The sequence below is a fragment of the Halichoerus grypus genome, chromosome X (assembly GCF_964656455.1).
Source record: "Halichoerus grypus chromosome X, mHalGry1.hap1.1, whole genome shotgun sequence".
In the NCBI taxonomy this organism is placed as follows: Eukaryota; Metazoa; Chordata; class Mammalia; order Carnivora; family Phocidae; genus Halichoerus; species Halichoerus grypus.
Genome location: NC_135727.1, coordinates 88,777,200 through 88,797,416, shown reverse-complemented (window position 1 = coordinate 88,797,416; position 20,217 = coordinate 88,777,200). Strand labels below are relative to the sequence as shown.

General features: G+C 39.8%; 1 protein-coding gene and 1 long non-coding RNA gene across 2 annotated transcripts in view; one reads left to right on the top strand and one right to left on the bottom strand.

Annotated features, from left to right (window-relative positions):
- Positions 1–20,217, bottom strand: part of LOC118551451 (uncharacterized) — a 270,278-nt gene that overhangs the window by 30,617 nt on the left and 219,444 nt on the right. The gene's annotated exons all lie outside the window — the stretch shown is intronic.
- On the top strand, positions 9,974–14,912 carry BMP15 (bone morphogenetic protein 15). Its single transcript, XM_036117216.1, has 2 exons — positions 9,974–10,319; positions 14,056–14,912. Exons 1-2 carry the CDS (start codon positions 9,995–9,997, stop codon positions 14,910–14,912), a joined length of 1,182 nt encoding a protein of 393 aa, XP_035973109.1. The 5' UTR covers positions 9,974–9,994.

Genomic DNA, 20,217 nt, shown 5'->3' with positions numbered 1-20,217 from the left:
TCTTGACTGGATTTTTTGTTTTTTGGGTGTCGAGTTTGATAACTTCTTTATAGAGTTTGGATTCCAGCCCTTTATCTGATAAGACATTTGCAAATATCTTCTCCCCATTCTGTAGGTTGCCTTTTAGTTTTGTTGACTGTTTCCTTTGCTGTGCAAAAGCTTTTTATCTTGATGAAGCCCCAATAGTTCATTTTTACTCTTGTTTCCCTTGCCTTTGGAGACATGTCTGGCAAGAAATTGCTGTGGCTGAGGTCAAAGAGGTTGCTGCCTGTGTTCTCTTCTAGGATTTTGATGAATTCCTGTCTCACATTTAGGTCTTTCATCCATTTTGAGTCTATTTTTGTGTATGGTGTAAGAAAGTGGTCCAGTTTCATTCTTCTGCAAGTGGCTGTCCAATTCTACCAACACCATTTGTTGAAGAGACTATCTTTTTTCCATTGGATATTCTTTCCTGCTTCACTGAAGATTAGTTGACCATAGAGTTGAGGGTTCATTTCTGGGTTGTCTATTCTGTTCCATTGATCTATGTGTCTGTTTTTGTGCCAGTACCAAACTGTCTTGATGATTACCACTTTGCAAAACATCTTGAAATCTGGAATTGTGATGGCACCAGCTTTGGTTTTCTTTTTCAACATTCCTCTGACTATTTGGGGTCTTTTATGGTTCCATACAAATTTTAGGATTGTTTGTTCCAGCTCTGTGAAAAACATTGGTGGTATTTTGATAGGGATTGTATTGGATGTGTAGGTTGCTTTGGGCAGCATAGACATTTTAACAATATTTTTTTCTTCTAATCCATGAGCATGGAATATTTTTCCATTTCTTTGTGTCTTCCTCAATTTCTTTCATAAGTGTTCTATAGTTTTCAGAGTACAGATTCTTTACCTCTTTGGTTAGGTTTATTCCTAGGTATCTTATGGTTTTTGGTGTAATTGTAAATGGCATCAATTCCTTGATTTCTCTCTTCTGCCTCACTGTTAGTGTATAGAAATGCAACTGACTTCTGTTCATTCATTTTATATCCTGCCACTTTGCTAAATTCCTGTAACAGTTCTAGCAATTTTTTGGTGGACTCTTTTAGGTTTTCTACATAGAGTATCATGTCATGTGTGAAGAGTGAAAGTTTGACTTCTTCATTGCCAATTAAATTTTTTCCTTTTATTTTTATTTTTTTTAAAGATTTTATTCATTTGTCAGAGAGAGAGAGAGTGAGAGAGCAAGAGCATGAACAAGTAGGCAGAGCAGCAGGCAGAGGGAGAAGCAGACTCCCCACTGAGCAAGGAGCCTGACATGGGACTCAATCCCAGGACCCTGGGATCATGACCCAAGCTGAAGGTAGACATTTAACCGACTGAGCCACCCAGGCATCCCCAATTTTTTCCTTTTAAACACCAAATTCTACACTGGCTTTTGAGATAAGGACAGGATTCATAGACCTGCAGAGCAGGAGAATAGCTGCTGAGTCTTTGAAGAGGCTTCTCTTAATCTCCTACTTTTCTGTCCCAAATATCCAGAATGTCTTCCTTGTACTAAGTTTTTCTGGCCCAGGATCCATTGATATTCACCTATGCCCAACCCCTGAGAAGCTGACATCCAATAGAAAATGGTAGGATTTTCAGGGGAAAAACAGTCTCTCTATCTCTAATGTGAGAAGGCAGTTACCTACTTATTTGCTTTAGTATGAATTTTTTTAAAGTTTTTATTTCAATTTCAGTTAGTTAACATACAATGTAATATTAGTTTCAGCTGTACAATATAATGATTCAACACTTCCATACCACACCTGGTGCTCATCACAAGTACACTCCTTAATCCCCATCACCTAGTTAACCCATCCCCCCAACTGTGGTAACTATCATTTTGTTCACTATAGTTAAGAGTCTGTTTCTTGCTTTTCCTCTCTCTTTTTTCCCCCTTTGTTCATATGTTTTGTTTCTTAAATTGCACATGAGTGAAATCATATGGTATCTGTCTTTCTCTGACTTATTTCACTTAGCATAATACTCTCTAGCTCCATCCATGTTGTTACAAGTGGCAAGATTTCATTCTTTTTTATGGCTGAGTAATATTCCATTGTATACATATACCACATCTTCTTTATCCATTCATCATCAATAGACACTGGGCTGGGGGCGCCTGGGTGGCTCAGTTGGTTAAGCGACTGCCTTCGGCTCAGGTCATGATCCTGGAGTCCCTGGATCGAGTCCCGCATCAGGCTCCCTGCTCGGTGGGGAGCCTGCTTCTCCCTCTGACCCTCCCCCCTCTCATGTGCTCTCTCTCTCTCTCTCATTCTCTCTGTCTCAAATAAATAAATAAAATCTTAAAAAAAAATAGACACTGGGCTGTTTCCATAATTTAGTTATTGTATACAAAGCAGGAAAGAATATCCAAAGGGAAAAAGGCAGTCTCTTCAACAAATGGTTTTGGCGAAACTGGACAGCAACATGTAAAGGAATGAAACTGGACCACTTTCTTACACCATACACAAAAATAAATTAAAAATGGGTGAAAGACCTAAATGTGAGACATGAAACCACAAAAATCCTAGAAGAGAACACAGGCAGTAACTTCTTTGACATTGGTCATAGCAACATTTTTCTAGATATGTCTCCTGAGGCAAGGGAAACAAAAGCAAAAAGAAACTATTGGGAGTACATCAAAATAAAAAGCCTCTGCACAGCAAAGGAAACAATCAACAAAACTAAAAGGCAACCTACAGAATGGGAGAAGATATTTGCAAATGACATATCTGATAAAGGGTTAGTATCCAAAATCTATAAAGAACTTATCAAACTCAACACCCAAAAAATAATCCAATTAAAAATGGGCAGACATGAATAAACATTTTTCCAAAGAAGTCATATAGATGGCCAATAGACACATGAAAAGATGCTCAACATCAATCATCAGGGAAGTCAAAATCAAATCAAAACCACAGTGAGATAACACCTCACACCTGTCAGAACGGCTAAAATTAACAACACAGGAAACAACAGGTGTAGGCAAGGATGCGGAGAAAGGGGAACCCTCTTACACTGTTGGTTGGAATGCAAACTGGTGTAGCCACTCTGGAAAACAGTATGGGGTTTCCTCAAAAAGTTAAAAATAAAACTGCCCTATGATCCAGGAATTGCACTACTAGGTATTTACCCAAAGAATACAAAAATACTAATTCAAAAGGATACATGCATCTCAATGTTTAGAGCAGCATTTTCTATAATTGCATTAGTATCAAATTTTGAAAGTACAAGTGATTACTAGGACCAGAGGGAGGGAGGCCAGAGAATGGTCAATGGTTTACTGGTGACATAGTACTGTGTCCATAAATGACTGAAAACTCCAAAGGCTACACCAGCTAATGCTGTTTCTGAGGCCAAAAGGATTTTCAGAGTATATTATGCTTAGGTCTTGCTTAGCTCTTGTTTGTGTACTTGGCTAAAAGACAACATGATATTCTGGTTGCCTAGGAATGATATGGTTTATAACCAATGATAAAAGTTAAAATTCTGTACACCTTATGCTAAGGTTTACAAGGTTATATTTCAGATTTCTGTCCCCAGAGATTCTCTCTTGGACATTTCCTGCAGGCCAAGGATCCCAGAAGCACCACTGGGAGCTCTTGTAGAGATCAGTTAGATAGAAACTCCTCTATCCCTACACTAAAAACCAAGTTCTGGAGACCCAGAGTGGGAAGCCAAGCCTTGAGAGTATGGTAGATGGTAAGTAGTCTCCTCAAAGGTGTGATAAAAGCCCTGGACCTGGAGTCAGGAGATCTGAGTGCAAATCTGCCTTTCATTATGACTGTGAGATCCAGGTTAATTCATTTAACTGTTCTGAACTTCAGTTTCTCTTTCTGTAAAACAGAAAGTTGTAATTAATGAAATAACACATGCATAAAGGATCCAGTATAGACTCAGTACGTGCGACTTGTATCTGAATGTGTTCCTTATAACTACTTCCCAACTCTTCCTATGTATCCCATGGTAGGAAGGACACTGTTCCTCAGGTCCTGCTTTAAGGAATCTTTCAAGGTCCCTTCAATCCATCCTTCTTACAATTTTCAGGGCAATATTTGAAAAATTCTGAACTGATCCTGGAATGGCATATCTTCTTTTCTCCACCTACAAAAATCCTATTCATAACCTAATTCAAATCATTCTCATTGCAAATCTTCTTTAAATGCTCTCTAGATCTAATCTAGGGACTCAGGGAAAGCTTCCTCAAGGAAGTGATGTTTGTGCTGAGATATGAAGGTTGAGTGGGAGTACCCCAGAGAATGAGAGGGGAGAAAGCATTCTGAGCAAAGGAGACAGTATATGTAAAGGCCCTGAGGCAAAGATAGTGTGGTTTGTTGGAAAAACTGAAAGATAACCAGAAAGTCAGTGTGGCTAAAGCACAGAGAAGGCCCAAAACCTTACAAATAGGGCAGTCTCAAATAGCTGTGCAGTTAGTGTACTACACGAAGTGCCTTGTCAAGGGAGCTGAAATTCAGCCCATGCTCTGCTTGCTAAACCATAGAGCTGTGTCCACCCAGAAATAGTATCTTTTTCTGATTTGTGCATTCTTGTTTTAAATGTCATTAAAGTGCAGAAAAGCTAGCAGCTGTCGTTACAAGGCCATGAATGTTCTGGCTCCTACCTAATATACCATCCTTACTTGGGATTCTTTCCCTCATTCTCTCTCTGTGTTCTGGCTAAACAGGTCTTCTGCACCCTCAGAACCTTTGCACATGTTTTCCTTATTATACTGGGTTCCACTATCATAAACTCAAAACAATGCTTGGCACACTGTTGAGGTTTGATGAGTTTGTTTTAGTGTAGGGTCCATGACCCGAGGCTGATTTGGCTACATTTGAGTTTGGGTCTGAATGAATTACAACTGAGTTAGAACTTTCCTGGTCTTCAGGCTAGGGAGGGTGGTGCAATTCCCATTTGCAAGTGGTGTGAGAAGTGACTCTTGGTACCCATGCATGGGAAAGCAGGTCCTTTCTTTTCCTGGGGCTTCTGGCATCTTTAGGGATGGAGAGAGTCACAAGGACTTCTTAACACAGGTAATAATGATATTTTTTTTTTTCAAAAAGAGTTGAAAACACAGGGGAAAGTTGTTGTTTCAGACTTTGTTCTACCTCAAAACTCAGGATAGCCTTCTCTGAGGACACATTACAACACTCAGCCAGAGTCTGCCCATCAGCCTAGATTTCTGCAAGAACAATAGGCTCCTATTAGAACCATTTGTTCTACAAATATTGATTGAGCACCTATAATAATGAATAAGAAAGGCATGATCCTTGACTTCACAGAGCTTATATTTTGTCATCATGTTCAGGAATATCTGTAGGATTACCTTATAGGGGAACTAAGTCTTCTTAAGGGGCTAAATACTCATTGGCAGCTTAAATAGCAAACTTACAAGATACAGAGAGGGGCTCTGAGGTCAGCCTGACTTGGGTCCAAGTCATAGTATATTCCACCATCTGAAAGCTGTTTAACCTTGGGCAAGTTTCCTTTTCTGATCTTTAATTTCTTTCCCCACAAATGGGAATGATAATACTTAACTCATAGAGCTAATATGAAGATAAAATGAGATATAATATGTAAAATGTTATAGTCTAGTGCCAAATTAATAAATATTTGTATAAAATACATCATATTCCCTGTTTCATGGAAAATGATTTTTTTAAACAAAACATATCTAGAAAAAAGGTCCAGTTTTCAAGGACTCAGAATAGTAATCAGAGGAAATGTCATGGTTACAGGAAATGTTTCCTATCTTTTATGTCCCTATCAAGGTTGTTATCTTCTTGAGATAGAAACTATCTGTTTTATCTTGGTATCCCCCAACCAATCTCAGTGCCTAGCATAGTGCCTGGGACTGCTAAGAATAGAGGATTTGTTTTATTCATTTCTGTACCCTCAGGGTCTCATATACTGTCTAGAACATAGTATGCTTATCACATGCATTAAGTCCCTTAATCCTCACAACAGTTCTCTAAAGTAGTGCTATTATTATCCTTATTATTAAATGAGGAAACTGAGGCACAGGGAGATTAAGCCAATTGTCCAAAATTACCAAGCTAATTAAGTGTTAGAGCTAGAATTTGAACCCAGGCAGTCTGGCTGTAGGCCTGCACTCTTAACACCTAACACAACCACATAGAAGGTGCCTATTAGATATTTGTTGAATAAATACAATTGCAAGAAAATGTGAATTATAATCATGTAAAAGAAGGAGTCCATTATACGTGTGTACCTTATACAAAAGACATGCTCCCAAAAATTGGATAAAAATCGATTCTTTTTTAAATTTCATGCATTTTAACAGTATGCCAGCACATTACTGTTTTAAAAGTTAACCCTCACTATGCATTAGGGGTTCCTGCTACTCAAAGCAACTTGTGGTGACCCATTTTGTTATGTCAAGAACCTCTTTTGTCATGTCAATAATCACTTCCTAAACCGTCCGATTTATAAAAAGTAGTGTTTTCACATACTGGCTTCCTGCTAAAGCAGGAAGGGCTGGTAAATATCCTTTACAAGATCCTATTCCAATCACCTATAACCTACCCTTTCACCCCACCCCACCCCTCCAACCATAAGGCTAGAAAGACAGTTGGTGCCCTCTTCTGGGGGTTTGGGGCCGTAGCATACATTGGGCCCACCAGGGGGGCATTTCCAAGAAATAATCATGTCAGTTCTTTCAATTCTGGTGATAAGAATAGAGTTGATTTTTGGATCTTTTTATGAAATAAGAAATTGAATCTTTTTCTGAAAATAGGAAAGCTGACCTATTCAATCAGGCGAGTCTCCTGAAGCTCTGGTGGATAGAGAAATGGAATAAAAATTCAGCTGAACTTTAGAAGGATGCTGAGCAGACATTTCCTTTGGTCAGGTACACTTTACATATACTTCAAAATCATAGGCTATTGTGATAAAATTTACCATTTATTTAAAATTATCTATGTGCTAGATACTTTCTATACATTGTCTCATTTAAATCTCACTACAGTCCTAGAAGGTAAAGAATATCTCCAATTTATGGTTAAGAAAGCTGAGATTTAGAAAGGTTAAGAAGTGGAAAAAAATTGTAGAACCAGAAATTCAAACCCAAATCGTGTTCTTTTCAGTGTAATATGTTGTCTCTTTTTATTTCTTTTGGCCCTGTATCAATATTTCACTACTAAGAAATGTTAGAAAAATGTTCTTGACAGATGTAGTCCCAATGCAATACCACTGAAACATCAAAGAAAACTGTGCCCAAAACCCTTATATGGACCCTTTGCTAGTTGTCCTGACAACTTGTTTTATTTAGTTATGTTGGATAGAAAGATAGGAAGTTTAAAGTGGTAACAGACAGAGGTCAAGGGCCAAAGAGAATGTTGGGGAGGCAGAGAAGGGGGTAAGAGAGAAAGGAGTAGTAGTGTGGACATGGAGGACAGAGAGGCTTTCTGACTGCCTCTTTATTGCTCACAAAGCCAAAACTAGCCCATCAGGGTGAACCCAGCTTTCTGGAGAGCACAACTTGCATCAAATGTAACAATAATTAACCTCTGTCTAATACTTTGTGTCAGGCACTGTTCTAAGTGCCTTACATGTATTAACTCATTTAATCCTCAAAAAATCTTATGATGCAAGTCTTTTGATTAATCTCATTTTACATTTTAGAAAATTGAAGCAAAGAAGGGGCTATGGTTTCCATTTTACACACAGGGAAACTGAGACACAGAGTTGAGTAACTTGCCCAAGGTCAAGCTAATAAGTGGTGGAATTTAAACTTAGGATACTGGCTCCAGAGCCATGTTCTTACACATCATGATATATTGCCCCTCCCAATTCATTGTAAGGATAAGTATTGTTTCAGGAAATGTTTACTTTGGGTATATATGAGTGTGTGTGTGTGTGTGTGCGCGCGCGCGCTATTATTTGTACTGGGTTGCAATGTAAAATGTATTTATTCCTGTGAGTCACAGACAAAAATGTCTAAAACCTACTGCTCTAGCAATAGTATTGCTGAATTATACATCTTCATCTTCACTAGAGATAATGCTAAATTATTCTCTAAAACAATTTTACCAAATCACATTCCCACCAGCAGTGTAAGAGAGCTACCTGTGTTCTATATCCTCACCTGAACTTAATAGTGTCAGGCTTTTAATATGCTGCCAATCCAAAGGGTATGAAATCATATCTCATGTGGTTTTAAATAGCACTTTTCTGATTTCTATTACATATTTTCATATATTTTGGCTGTTCAGATTTTGCCTACTATGAATCATCTGTTTATATCTTTTACTTGTATATTATTGCATACAATACAAATGTATACAACATACAACAACAGCAACTCTTTGAAGGAGCCAGCAGTACAGATGAAGAAACTCAGGCTGGCAGAAACCTTGCTTAAGGTCACTCAGCTAATGGGTTGTTGAGTTGGGATTTGAGTCCAGACCCAGAGGACCCGTTAGCCTATGGCTTTTGTTTTATAATACATGCCAGGGACCAACGCCATGTTAGTAAAAACGGAAGAAGGGAATAAATAATGTCAAGCATGTAACAATATGTCATGTGTCTAATTAGGTTTTGTGTAATTAACATAGCTTATTTCCTTGTATCCTCACAACAACTTGTGAGATAAAACATGTTATCTTCATTTTATTTCAGGGAAATGAAAGATTTGTGTTGGAGGTGTCAAATTATAGCTGAGAAGAGGCAAAATCACAATTCAAACACAGGTCTGTGTGATTACAAAGTCCATGCTGGTTATGCAATAGGGGTGCCTGTCCATAGATATTCTTGGTATGAAGTAAAGGCCTCCCACAAATCATGTCTGCCTCATCATCTCCTAGAGCTACGTTTTGACCTCCTGCCTCACCTTCTCCTTAGAGCCCCAACGAACTGCTTCTACTTGGAGATTGCCAGGACTACACCTACCAGTTTTTTTGTAGAATCCTGGTCTGGGGCAGCCTTAACTAACTGGTCCAGTCCACTGCCTTCCATTAACCAGTCAAGTGAGATGAGCTCCCAGCCAACTTCTACAGATTCATCTTCCAATGTCTCCAGACTTCTCTGATGAAGCCCACTCAGGATCTTAACACGTTCCATGGTAAACCAGAAATTCTAAGTCAGAGCTGTCAAACTTGACTGCACATTAAAATCACCTGCAGAAGTTAAAAAAAATCCTAATGCCCTAATAACAGCCCAGACCCACTACATCAGAATCTCTGAGGATGGTTCCCAGGCATCCGTAATAGGTAAGGCTCCCCAGATGATTCCAATGTATAGCCAAGATTGCGAACCCCTGTTAAGGCATCTTCTTCAAGTTCCAATAGCCACACTCACAGTGGTTTCCACATTTTAGTGTTCATGGAAACTTCTTGGAGCATTTATTAAGATTCAGATTTCTGGACCTCACCTCTAGAGAGTCCATGTTTTGGTTTGGACCCAGGAGTCTGCACTTTTAACAATCACCCAAGATAGTTCCACTGCAAGTCAATAGCAGATCACATTTTGGGAAATGCTGCTTTAGAGGAAAGGCTACATGGAAGTGGGATGGAATCAAGAAGTCTCTGGCCCTTTAATGACTAATTAAGAAACTACCTTTAAAGCTGTGGAGCACAGCAAGCAAGGGCTGCTTTTTTTCATCCTAGTGGATAAGGTAAGGGAGCAGGTCCTGGAATGGACCTCTCCTTTAAGGTTACCTCAGTATCCGAGTGTTATCTTATTCCTAGCCCTGAAGAGCAAGAAGGATATGCCGTGTTGTCCCACCTGTTGTTTCTGTTTGTTTTGATGTGAAGAGGCCAAGTTAGGAGACCTCCTTTGGTCCAGAAGATTCTCCTAGAGGAATTGACATAGGACTTGCCTGCTTGCCTCTCATTTCTTCTTGCCCCATATTTTGTGGTTGTGGAGCCAGATGCAGTTACCTATGTGAAAGGAAAGGCTCAGAGTGACATCCTTTGAGCTTGGGCTGGAACGTGTTGCTGAACACCACATCTTTCAAGATGGTCCTCCTCAGCATCCTTAGAATTCTTCTTTGGGGACTGTTGCTTTTTATGGAACACAGGGTCCAAATGACAGAGGTAGGGCAGCCCTCTATTGCCCTCATGGCTGACGCCCCTTCCTTGCCCCTGATTCGGGAGCTGCTAGAAGAAGCTCCTGGCAAGCAGCAGAGGAAGCCCCAGGTCCTAGGGCATCCTTTGCGGTACATGCTGGAGTTGTACCAGCGTTCAGCTGATGCACGTGGTCACCCTAGGGAGAACCGCACCATTGGGGCCACCATGGTGAGGCTGGTGAGACCCTTGTCCACCGTAGCAAGGCCTCTCAGAGGTGAGTTATCATACCATACTGTCCTGTAGGGAAGAGAAATGGGGAAAAAGAATGTAGAGAAAGGGGATCTGTGAGTTTATTGTCAGGCTTCATTGCCTAATGTGTGAGTTGTTTTCTCAGGCTTGGATTTCAAAGGATGGAAAAGTTGGAAGAAGTTGGCTTCAAGCCTGCTTCCCTCTAGGGTCCCAATTTAAGAACAGATTTCCTTGGGGCCTACCTGAGGAATCTCTCCTAGACCTCAGGAAAACTGAATGATGTGTCAGCTCCTATCTTTCGAAGAAAGTGTTATTGCTTGTTATGTCACTGAAAACTATAATTGAGAAATATTCCTATGCATTCTTTTGGGGGGGGGCTCTTTATATGTGGTTGTATTCTTACAAGGCAAAGAGCATAGGATATTGAGTTGGGGAAATTTACAAGGATGGACAGAAACAAATTAATATCGGAAGGTCTGTATACCTGGTTAGGTGAACATATAATCCTTAAGGACGACTACTACCATTAGCTGTCATGGAGCAATTAGCCTAATTTTTAAAGATAAGAAAACTAAAACACAGAAGTCAAATAACTTGCAAAGTTAACATAGACAGTGGGTAGCAGAGATAGGATTTGAGGTTAAGTCTGCCTGGTTCTGAAGTCTCCATAACTTCTCAAGTGTTTAGATATAGTACATTGATATCCTTGTATACCAAGCAGTTTTTCTATTAAGTCTATGTTGTTAGTTTGAGTTTGGGGTACTAAAGGTATTTTGGAATTTTCTTTGTTCCCATGCTGCTTGATTTAAAAAATATCTTCATTAGATACTGATCCAGGAAACCAGTGGGCTTCTGAAGTGCAGGGCTTTCTAGGGAATGCAGAAAGTCATCAACTTCTAGGAAATCTTGGGAACCTGGTGAGATTAATTTTGGGCCTTTCCTAGTTTACATTCCCTCCTTTAAATGAAACAACTAATATTCTCCTAGCTAACTTTTATTGTGAGTTTACCATGTGTCAGGCATTGGGCAAAACACAAACATTATCTTCCTTAATCCTCACCACTAGCATGTGAGGTAGGTTCTATTAACATAATCATTTTATAGGTGAAGAAACTGAGGCTCAGAGTAACTTAATGTAACACAGCTAGTAATTGGTAGAGCTGGGTGTCAAACCCAGGTTTTTGGGCTCCAGAGCTTGTGCTCTTAATCATTCTGCTGTGCTGACTCAACAGATTTTAATTGAGCACCAGGCACAGTGTTTGGGTTGGGTCTGAAGGGCAAATAACTGTTTCCCTGACCTCTAGGAGCTCCCATTAAGGTAGAATGGACAGATAAGTAATCACAAAACGGTGTTAGAGCATGACCAACGCTTTGACAAGGATAAGCAGTAGGGCTCCCAGGACATGAAAGAAGAAATAAGTTACTGCTTAAAGCCAGCAAAGGGAAGCAGGGAGACCATGAAAGACTTCACTGAAGAGCTAATATTTGAGCTGGACCCTGAGGAAGGAGTAAGGAGACTGTGCATAGAGGCAGAGACATGCATTCTGATTGAGGAAAGGGAAAATAGCTTGGAGATTCACTCAACAAATATTTAACACCTACTGAAGGCTAGGCACTGTTTTAGGTGCTGGCATACAGATATGATCAAGACAGGCATGGTTTTCATGGGTGAGACAGATAAGTAAACACAGATAATTGCAAATTGTGGTAAGTGCTATCAAAGAATGAATTAGGTTTTGATAGAGAATAACAAATCCTCCCTTTATATGGGATTGTCAGGGAATGCATCTTCGAAGAGGTGACATTTGAGCTGAGACCTGTAAGATAAGAAACTAAGCATGAGAAGAGTAGAGAGAAGCCTGATTTAGGCAGAGGGAACCATGTGTACAAAGGCCTAGAGGGTGGAAACAAGCTTGTCTGACTTGAAGATTAGAAGGAAGATCAATGTGGCTGGCGCGTATTGAGCATTGTGGAGAGTGGCAGGGAATGAGGCTGATGAGAGGCAGGGACTTATAGGCCATTGTAAGGAATCTGGATTTCATTCTGAGTGCAGCAGAAAGCTGTGCAAATAAACTTTGTACAGATGATATGGAGCTAGAAAGGAGGGCACTATCTTGGTCTGACTGTGGGACATACTGGCTTCTAGGGACTCTGGAAAGAATCCAGAAATGGATGACAAGAGCACAGGGCAGATCTCTCCATTAGGAGATGACCCAGCTGAATTGAACTTGCCTGGAGAGCTATGCCAGGTTCAATCACACAGGATGTGTGAGTCAGCCATTTCCCTGAAAAATTCTGAGCAGACCCTTCCTGGCTCTGATCCTTAGCCACTCCACCCTGCTTCAGGAAATATGTGATGTCAAGGTCTGAAAGGAAAGGGCAGTTCCTCACCAGACAGCCTGCTAGAGGTTGGGTTGGGCTCCTTCTCAGGCAGGGTGGGGCAGGTGTATGGGTGGGCCTCTTGGAAAGATGGTTATAAGATGGGAATGTAGAATAACTTGAGAAAGCAAATACAAGTCTGGCTTGGGCTTTGTGTGAATGATGTCCAGTGCCTCAAACTTGAGGGTGTATTGAGCATAAGTTGAATCTGAACTATGAAAAAATATCCTGATGCTTCAAGACATTAAAGCACTTCTACATTGGCCCAGTCCAGGCCTACTGAAAAATCCAAGCTTGTGGATTCAGGGAAGGAGGAAGTTTAGGTAAATAATATGTAAATTAACATGCAAATGTTTAGCGATAAGATGTTTGAAGATAAAAGGAGGCATTTTCCTGCAATGCCTGGTTTTTGTAATCTTTGCTCTTGACCCTTTTTCCAGGAGGGGGTGCAGAAATTCAGAGCACTGCAGGCCCAGCCTTCCAACCCTTTGGCCACTGGGTGTCAGCATTTCAGTCTGGATTAAAACGCTTAATCGCCAAGAGGCTTTCAGCTTCTAGTAGAATTTTTAGCAAACAAAATATTTATCTGACCAAGGCCTTGTTGAAAATGGTATTTAGGGGAATGGTGGTACAATGAATGCAGTATATGAAGAATCATTTCCAGTAAAGAGTGAACAAAGAGAGACAGGGTTAAGGGGGAAAAGGTTTAAGAAGGAACAGCTGCTCAAGAAGCAATTCTTAATGTAGAAGGTAGAAATAGCAAAACAGCTGCCCCCACTATGGGTAAATAGAATTATTTTGTAGCATCTTGGCCCCAGATTTGAAGGGATGGCAGGCCATAGATAGTCCCCAATATCGGACTGTTACCTCAAAGTTACATCTGTATAATGGTATGACAGAAGGACTCATTCTTAATTTATGCATGTCTCAACAATTCTCTTAATTGTTCATTTTTAATAGTCAACTAATAAAGACTATCCTCTTCCATACACACAAAAGAATTACATATTTGATTTTTTTTTTCCCCATCTAGTGCTGAGTGATCTAAAAATGGAACACAATTTCTTTTTAAAGGAAACCTAGTTGGGCTCAAATCTTGATTCTACCATATGCTGGCTATATGTCCTCTGGCATAGCTTCTCTGAGCCTCAATTTCCTTGTCTGCAAAATGGTGATAATTACTATCTCATAAGGCTATTGCAGATTAAAGAGCTAATGCTTTAAAACATCTAATAGTAAATGCTCAACAGATGATAGTGATTATCATGATCTTTATTTTTAGGGCTGCTTACAGCTGTTAGTTTGTATTGTGCAGATTTGTGAGGGAGATCCAGGCTAGCAGGTAAGAAGCTAATCCTCTGCTCTTGTCCCCTCTAATGCAGGCCCCTGGCGTATAAAGACCCTGGATTTTGCTCTGAGACCAAACCAAGTAGCATACCAACTAGTCAGAGCCACTGTGGTTTACCGCCACCAACTCCACCTAGCTCATTTCCATCTCTCCTGCCATGTGGAACCCTGGGTCCAGAAAAGCCAAACCAACCACTTTCCTTCAGGAAGAGGTTCTTCAAAGCCTTCCTTGCTGTCCAAAGCTTGGACAGAGATGGATATCACACAACATGTTCGGCAAAGGCTCTGGAATCCCAAAGGACGCAGGGTTCTACGACTCCGCTTCATGTGTCAGCAGCAAAAAGGTAGTGAGGTTCTTGAATTTCAGTGGCATGGCACTTCATCCTTGGACACTGCCTTTTTGTTACTCTATGTCAATGACACTCATAAAAGTGTTCAGAAGGCCAAACTTCACCCCAGAGGCCTGGAGGAGTTCATGGAAAGGGACTCTTCTCTTCTCTTGCGGAGGACCCGGCAAGCAGGCCGTATCACATCTTGGGTCCCTGGCCTCTCCAAGGAACATGATGGGCCTAAAAGTAACCAGTGTTCCCTCCACCCTTTCCAGGTCAGCTTCCACCAGCTGGGCTGGGATCACTGGATTATTGCTCCCCATGTATATACCCCAAACTACTGTAAAGGAGCCTGCCCTCGGGTACTACACTATGGTCTCAATTCCCCCAATCATGCCATCATCCAGAACATTGTCAATGAGCTGGTGGACCAGAGTGTCCCTCGGCCCTCCTGTGTTCCTTATAAGTATGTTCCCATTAGCATCCTTTTGGTTGAGGCAAATGGGAGTATCTTGTACAAGGAGTATGAGGATATGATTGCCCAGTCCTGCACATGCAGGTGATAGCAAAGGTAAAGCTAGCTCAGGTGTTCCGAGAAATTGGAAAAGAGTTTAACATAACAAATATCAATGTTTAAAGCAGCAAGTGTTCTACCTGTGATCTTCTACCCATTCTGTGGGTTCCATTCTTTGCCGTGTTACTTAAGTCTCTTCTCCCCATGTATGAGGTTCTCACTTTATACAAACAGTTCTGATACCAAACATTAGTACATCTTGACCACTTGTCAGAGCCCTTAAAGATGTTCTTTTGGAGATACCCAGCTTTCTTGTGTTTTTTTATAGTGACCTTGTCAAAAGTCACCAGTATATGATGGTAGAACTTTCGCAATTGTCCTACCAAGGCCTGCAAAGGTGAAATCTTCCTAGTATCCATCATTTGAGGCTTTCTAGAAGACCTTGGGTTAAGAAAGCCACTTGAGATTTTACTCCTATGTTGCCTCCTGTATCCTCAAAACTAGTACCTGATCAGAAAGACTGCCTGCTTCTCTGCTTGCATTGCCCTCTGAATCTAAAACTGACTTTTCTCAGATGGATTAAAAGTATTTAGGTAATAAACTCCATTAAAATCTTTGGAGGGAAACAGGAGTCTTTCTAAGATATCAGGAATTTTTCTCTCAGCCTCTGAATCTGGGGAAAGTATCTGGGATCCCTTCTCCAGGGTAAGGAGAACAGCCTTTAATAAGACTAATAGGAAAACTTGAATATGGAGCTGAGAGGATAATCACTTCAAAACCACCTGCATCTATGGTGTAGAGAGGGATTGCTGTCATTGCTGATTAGGATTATGTGTGGGGGAGTCATTTTAAACTTTCTAGGGAACAATGGATTTCACAGGGCATTGTTTTATTTAACACTTAAATCCTTGTTAATTATCACAAAGAAAGCTCCCTGGCGGCTCAGAGGCTAGGAGTTGGCCTGGTTGGGGGTGGAGGAGTAGAAGACTGCAGCCAGGAAGCTTGAAGAGCTGTCGGGGAAGGGTGAGATGTTCTGAGGCCTGTGGCCAACTTCTTTCTGGGCTTGCCTGTTTGTGAGTTCAATCTGGCTCTGGGCTGGATCTCTGGGGGGAGATGCGCTTGCTGTTTGGGGAGGGATGAAGTACCGCTTAGACTGAATGATGTTTGCAGTGTGACTCTTTTCTATTCCTATACTGTGCTGAAGTGATGGAGACTGGGCTGTGTTACAAATAAATCATTTTTTGTTGTTGTTGTTAAAGAGAATCTTGAATGTTTGGGGGATTGGGAGGGAGTGGGTGGAAGGAATTTATTTCCTTTGTTCCCTTTAACTGTGGTGGGGAGCTCAACCCCAATCTCCAAGGGTGGGGCTGCAGACTCCTACGAGGTTCTCTCTTAAGGCAGTACTGCTAGTGATCAGCCCTCCCCAAGGGGCCCCTTTGAGGAAGCCCAGTCAGTCATTTCCCCTGCCCAACTTTTCCTTGACTAGTCTTATGGCCATTCACAGTGGGATGGGACTGATTTAGGGTAGGTGTATGTATTTGCCAATTGTAAACCCCTTCCCCACCACCACCATTTTTCTTACCTGTCCATCAAATTCACTCACCGTACCGTTTCCCTTCTCAATAACTGGTTCCAGCCAAACAAAACATCTTATACATCTATAAATATACAAATTTTATTCTTCCAGAGGAGCTGTTTTTTTAATATCCTTTCATTCATCTATCTTATATCTTTAGGAGTCAGCTCAGACATTTATTTCCTCAATGTCCCCATGACACCCCAGACTTGGGTAGATGCCCTACCTCTGTTCTCACATAGCACTATTTGCTTTCCTTTAACACATTCTTATGTAACTTTGTTGCCAAAAGATGAGATCCTTTGAGGATTTTCAACTGTTTTACCCATCTCCATATTACTGGAGCCTGGACATAGTAGGTCCTCGATGAATACAAACATAAGACAGTGATACTTTGTGTGATGCATTCTTCTTAACATGAAACATTTTAGTGTTCCCATTTCATTTATTTTCTATTGGAATAAATGTAATATAAGATATCCGTTGTATATAAAGATTATTTTTGTACTCCATTATTTCAAAACCATGATTCAAGTTGCAGTAGAATGTGACAGCTATGCTCTTGAATGAGGCAGTTTCAGAATCATTGTAATATGTGGCAAGTTGACATAGAAAAAATGTGGGCTTCCAGTCTAGATATTTCCCTAGCCTGCTTGGGGTAGACACAAATACCTGACAGGCCTGAAGACAGACCTTTTTCACAGGACCAGATTCTGAATTGAGCATTTCAGTGTTCAGAATTTTCAGAAAATCATGGTCTCCTAGCTTTGAGTCCTGAATACATCTGAACCTTAATACATCTGAAACTTAATCTTTTTATGAAAGGCTCAGGGTTAATTGGCCACATTATCCATTAAGCCTTGAGTTGTCAGAATACCCAAGGAAAATACTGGCAGGATGGAGTCATTTGTGGCTGATGTCATGTGGCTTTTCCTTTGAAAAACTGCTTTCAACTCCGCATTCTTCCCTCAAATCTGAAGTAAGATATATATACCTCAAACATTCTTTTGGAAGGAAGGAAATAACTTGCTAGTGGAGGAGGGTATGTGGGAGTCTGTCTGCCCAGGTGGGTAGGGAGAAATGGTTACTTGGTCCAGAAAGGGAAAGCAGAGAGCAAAGTCCACCTTGTCCCGGCTTTCCCTGTGAATAGACCAGAACTTCATTCAATGTATGGTTGCAAAACGAGCAGGCATTTAAGCTTGATTCTGATCCTGGAGGTCTGTTGCATTTACCTTGGTAGTATATTATATCCATTCTGGACCAAGCTGAAAAGCACGTGAAATTTCAGTTCTACCAAATATTTGGGTACCTCATTTTGTAAAAGGTTTTATATCTTCAGTTAGTTCTCCCAACAGCACTATGAAACAGGAGGTATTTGCTCCATTTTTTAAAAAAATAACTGTTTTGAGATATAATTTGCATACCATAAAAGCCACCATTTTAGTTGTTTAATTCAGTGGGTTTTAGTATATTCAAAGTTGTGCAAAATTCACTACAATCATTTTTACCACAAAAAAAGCCCTTGCCCTGTAGCCATTAATCTCCATCCCTCTATGCCAACCCTAGGCCCTGGTAAGCACTGATCCACTTTATTTTCTATAGATTTTAGATATTTATATAAGTCAAATCATATAATATTTGGCTTTTTGTGACGGCTTCAATTTAGCATAATGCTTTCAAGGTTCATCTGTGTTGTTCATTCCTTTTTATTGCTGAATAAAATTCTATTGTAGAATATACCACATTTTCTTTATCCATTCATCAGTTGATAGGCACTTGAATTGTTTCTACTTTTTGGCTATTATGAATAATGACGCTATCTTGTTGTGCTGAGCACCAGGTGTTGTATGTAAGTGTTGAATCACTAAATTCTACACTTGAAACTAATATTATACTGTATGTTAACTAACTGGAATTAAAAACTCGGAAGAAAAACAGAAAAAGGAATAATGCTGTCATGAATGTTCCTGTGCAAGTTTTTGTGTGGACCTATATTTTCAATCCTCTTATGTATATACCTAGGAGTAGTAATGCTGAATCCTATGGTAACTCTGTTTAACATTTTGAGTAACTGCTGAACTATTTTCCAAATTGGCTGTATCATCTTACAATCCAGCAATGTATGAAGGTCTGAATTTCTCTACATCTTCACCAATACTTTTTATTGTCTTTTTTATTTTAGCCGTGCTAGTGGAGGTGAAATAGTATTTCATTGTGGTTTTGGTTGCATTGATGAATAATGTTGAGAATCTTTTTTTTTTTTTTTAAAGATTTTATTTATTTATTTGACAGACAGAGACACAGCGAGAGAGGGAACACAAGCAGGGGGAGAGGGAGAGGGAGAAGCAGGCTTCCCGCTGAGCAGGGAGCCCGATGCGGGGCTTGATCCCAGGATCCCGGGATCATGACCTGAGCCGAAGGCAGACGCTTAACGACTGAGCCACCCAGGCGCCCCTAATGTTGAGAATCTTTTCATGTGCTTATTTGCAACTTGCATATCTTCTTTCAATAAATGTCCATTCAAGTCATTTGCCCAGTTTTTAATTGAGTTGTCTTATTGAGTTGTAAAAGGTGTTTTTTTTTAATATTCTAGATGTTAGTCCCTTATCAGATGTATGATTTACAAATATTTTCTCTAATTCTGTGGGTTTTCTTTTAACTTTCTTGATGGTGTCCTTTGAAACACAAAAGTTTTTAATTTGGAAAATGAATCAACTATTTCCATCTTTTGTTGCTTGTGCTTTGGGTGTCATCTAAAAATACTGAATAATCAAGGTCATAAAGACAAACACTGATGTCTTTTCCTATGTGTGTGATCATTTTAGCTGTAACATTTAATCCATTTTAGTTAATTATGGATATGGTGTGAGGTAAGAGTCTAAATTCATTCATTTGCTCGTTGATATCCAGTTGCTGCAGCATCATTTGTTGAAAAGACTAATCTTTCCCCCATTGAATTGTCTTGGGACTCTGGTTCAAAATGGACCATAAATATAAGGGTTTATTTCTAGACTCTCAATTTTGTTTCATTGATCCATGTCTATTCTTACAACAGGATATAACGCTGTCTTGATAACTCTAGCTTTGTGTAAGTTTTGAAATTGGGAAATGTAAATCCTCCAAATGTTTTCTTCTTCACCAAGATTGTTTAGGCTATTCTGGGTTGCTTGTATTTCCATGTGATTTTTAGGATCAGATTTTCAATTTCTGAAAAAATACCAGCTTTTTTTTTTTTTTTTGATTAGGGACTGCATTAAATCTGTAGATAAGTTTGGGTAGTATTTCTTAATATTATTACGTCTTCTGATCCATAAACATGGGGTGTCTTTCCATTTATTTAGGCCTTCTTTAATTTTTTCAATAATGTTTTGTCATTTTTCAGCATATGCTTACACTTTAAGTTTATTCCTAAGTTTTTAATTCTTTCTGATGCTATTATAAAAGGAATTTTTCTAAATTTCATTATCAGACCATTAATTGTTAGTATATAGAATTATAATAGTTTTTGTACATTGAACTTGTACCCTGCAACCTTGCAGAACTCCTTTATTAGCTTCAACGGTTTGGGTGGCTTTCTTAGGATTTTCTATATGCAAGTTTATGTCATCTGTTGAATAGAGATGGTTTTATTTTCTTTCAATCTGGACGCCTTCTTTTTTTTCTTGCCTTTACTTTGGCTAGAACCTCCAATTCAATGTTAATAAAAGTAGTGAGAGCAGACATTCTTGTTCCCAATCTTAGGAGGAAAGTATTCAGTCTTTTAGCAGTAAGTTTGATG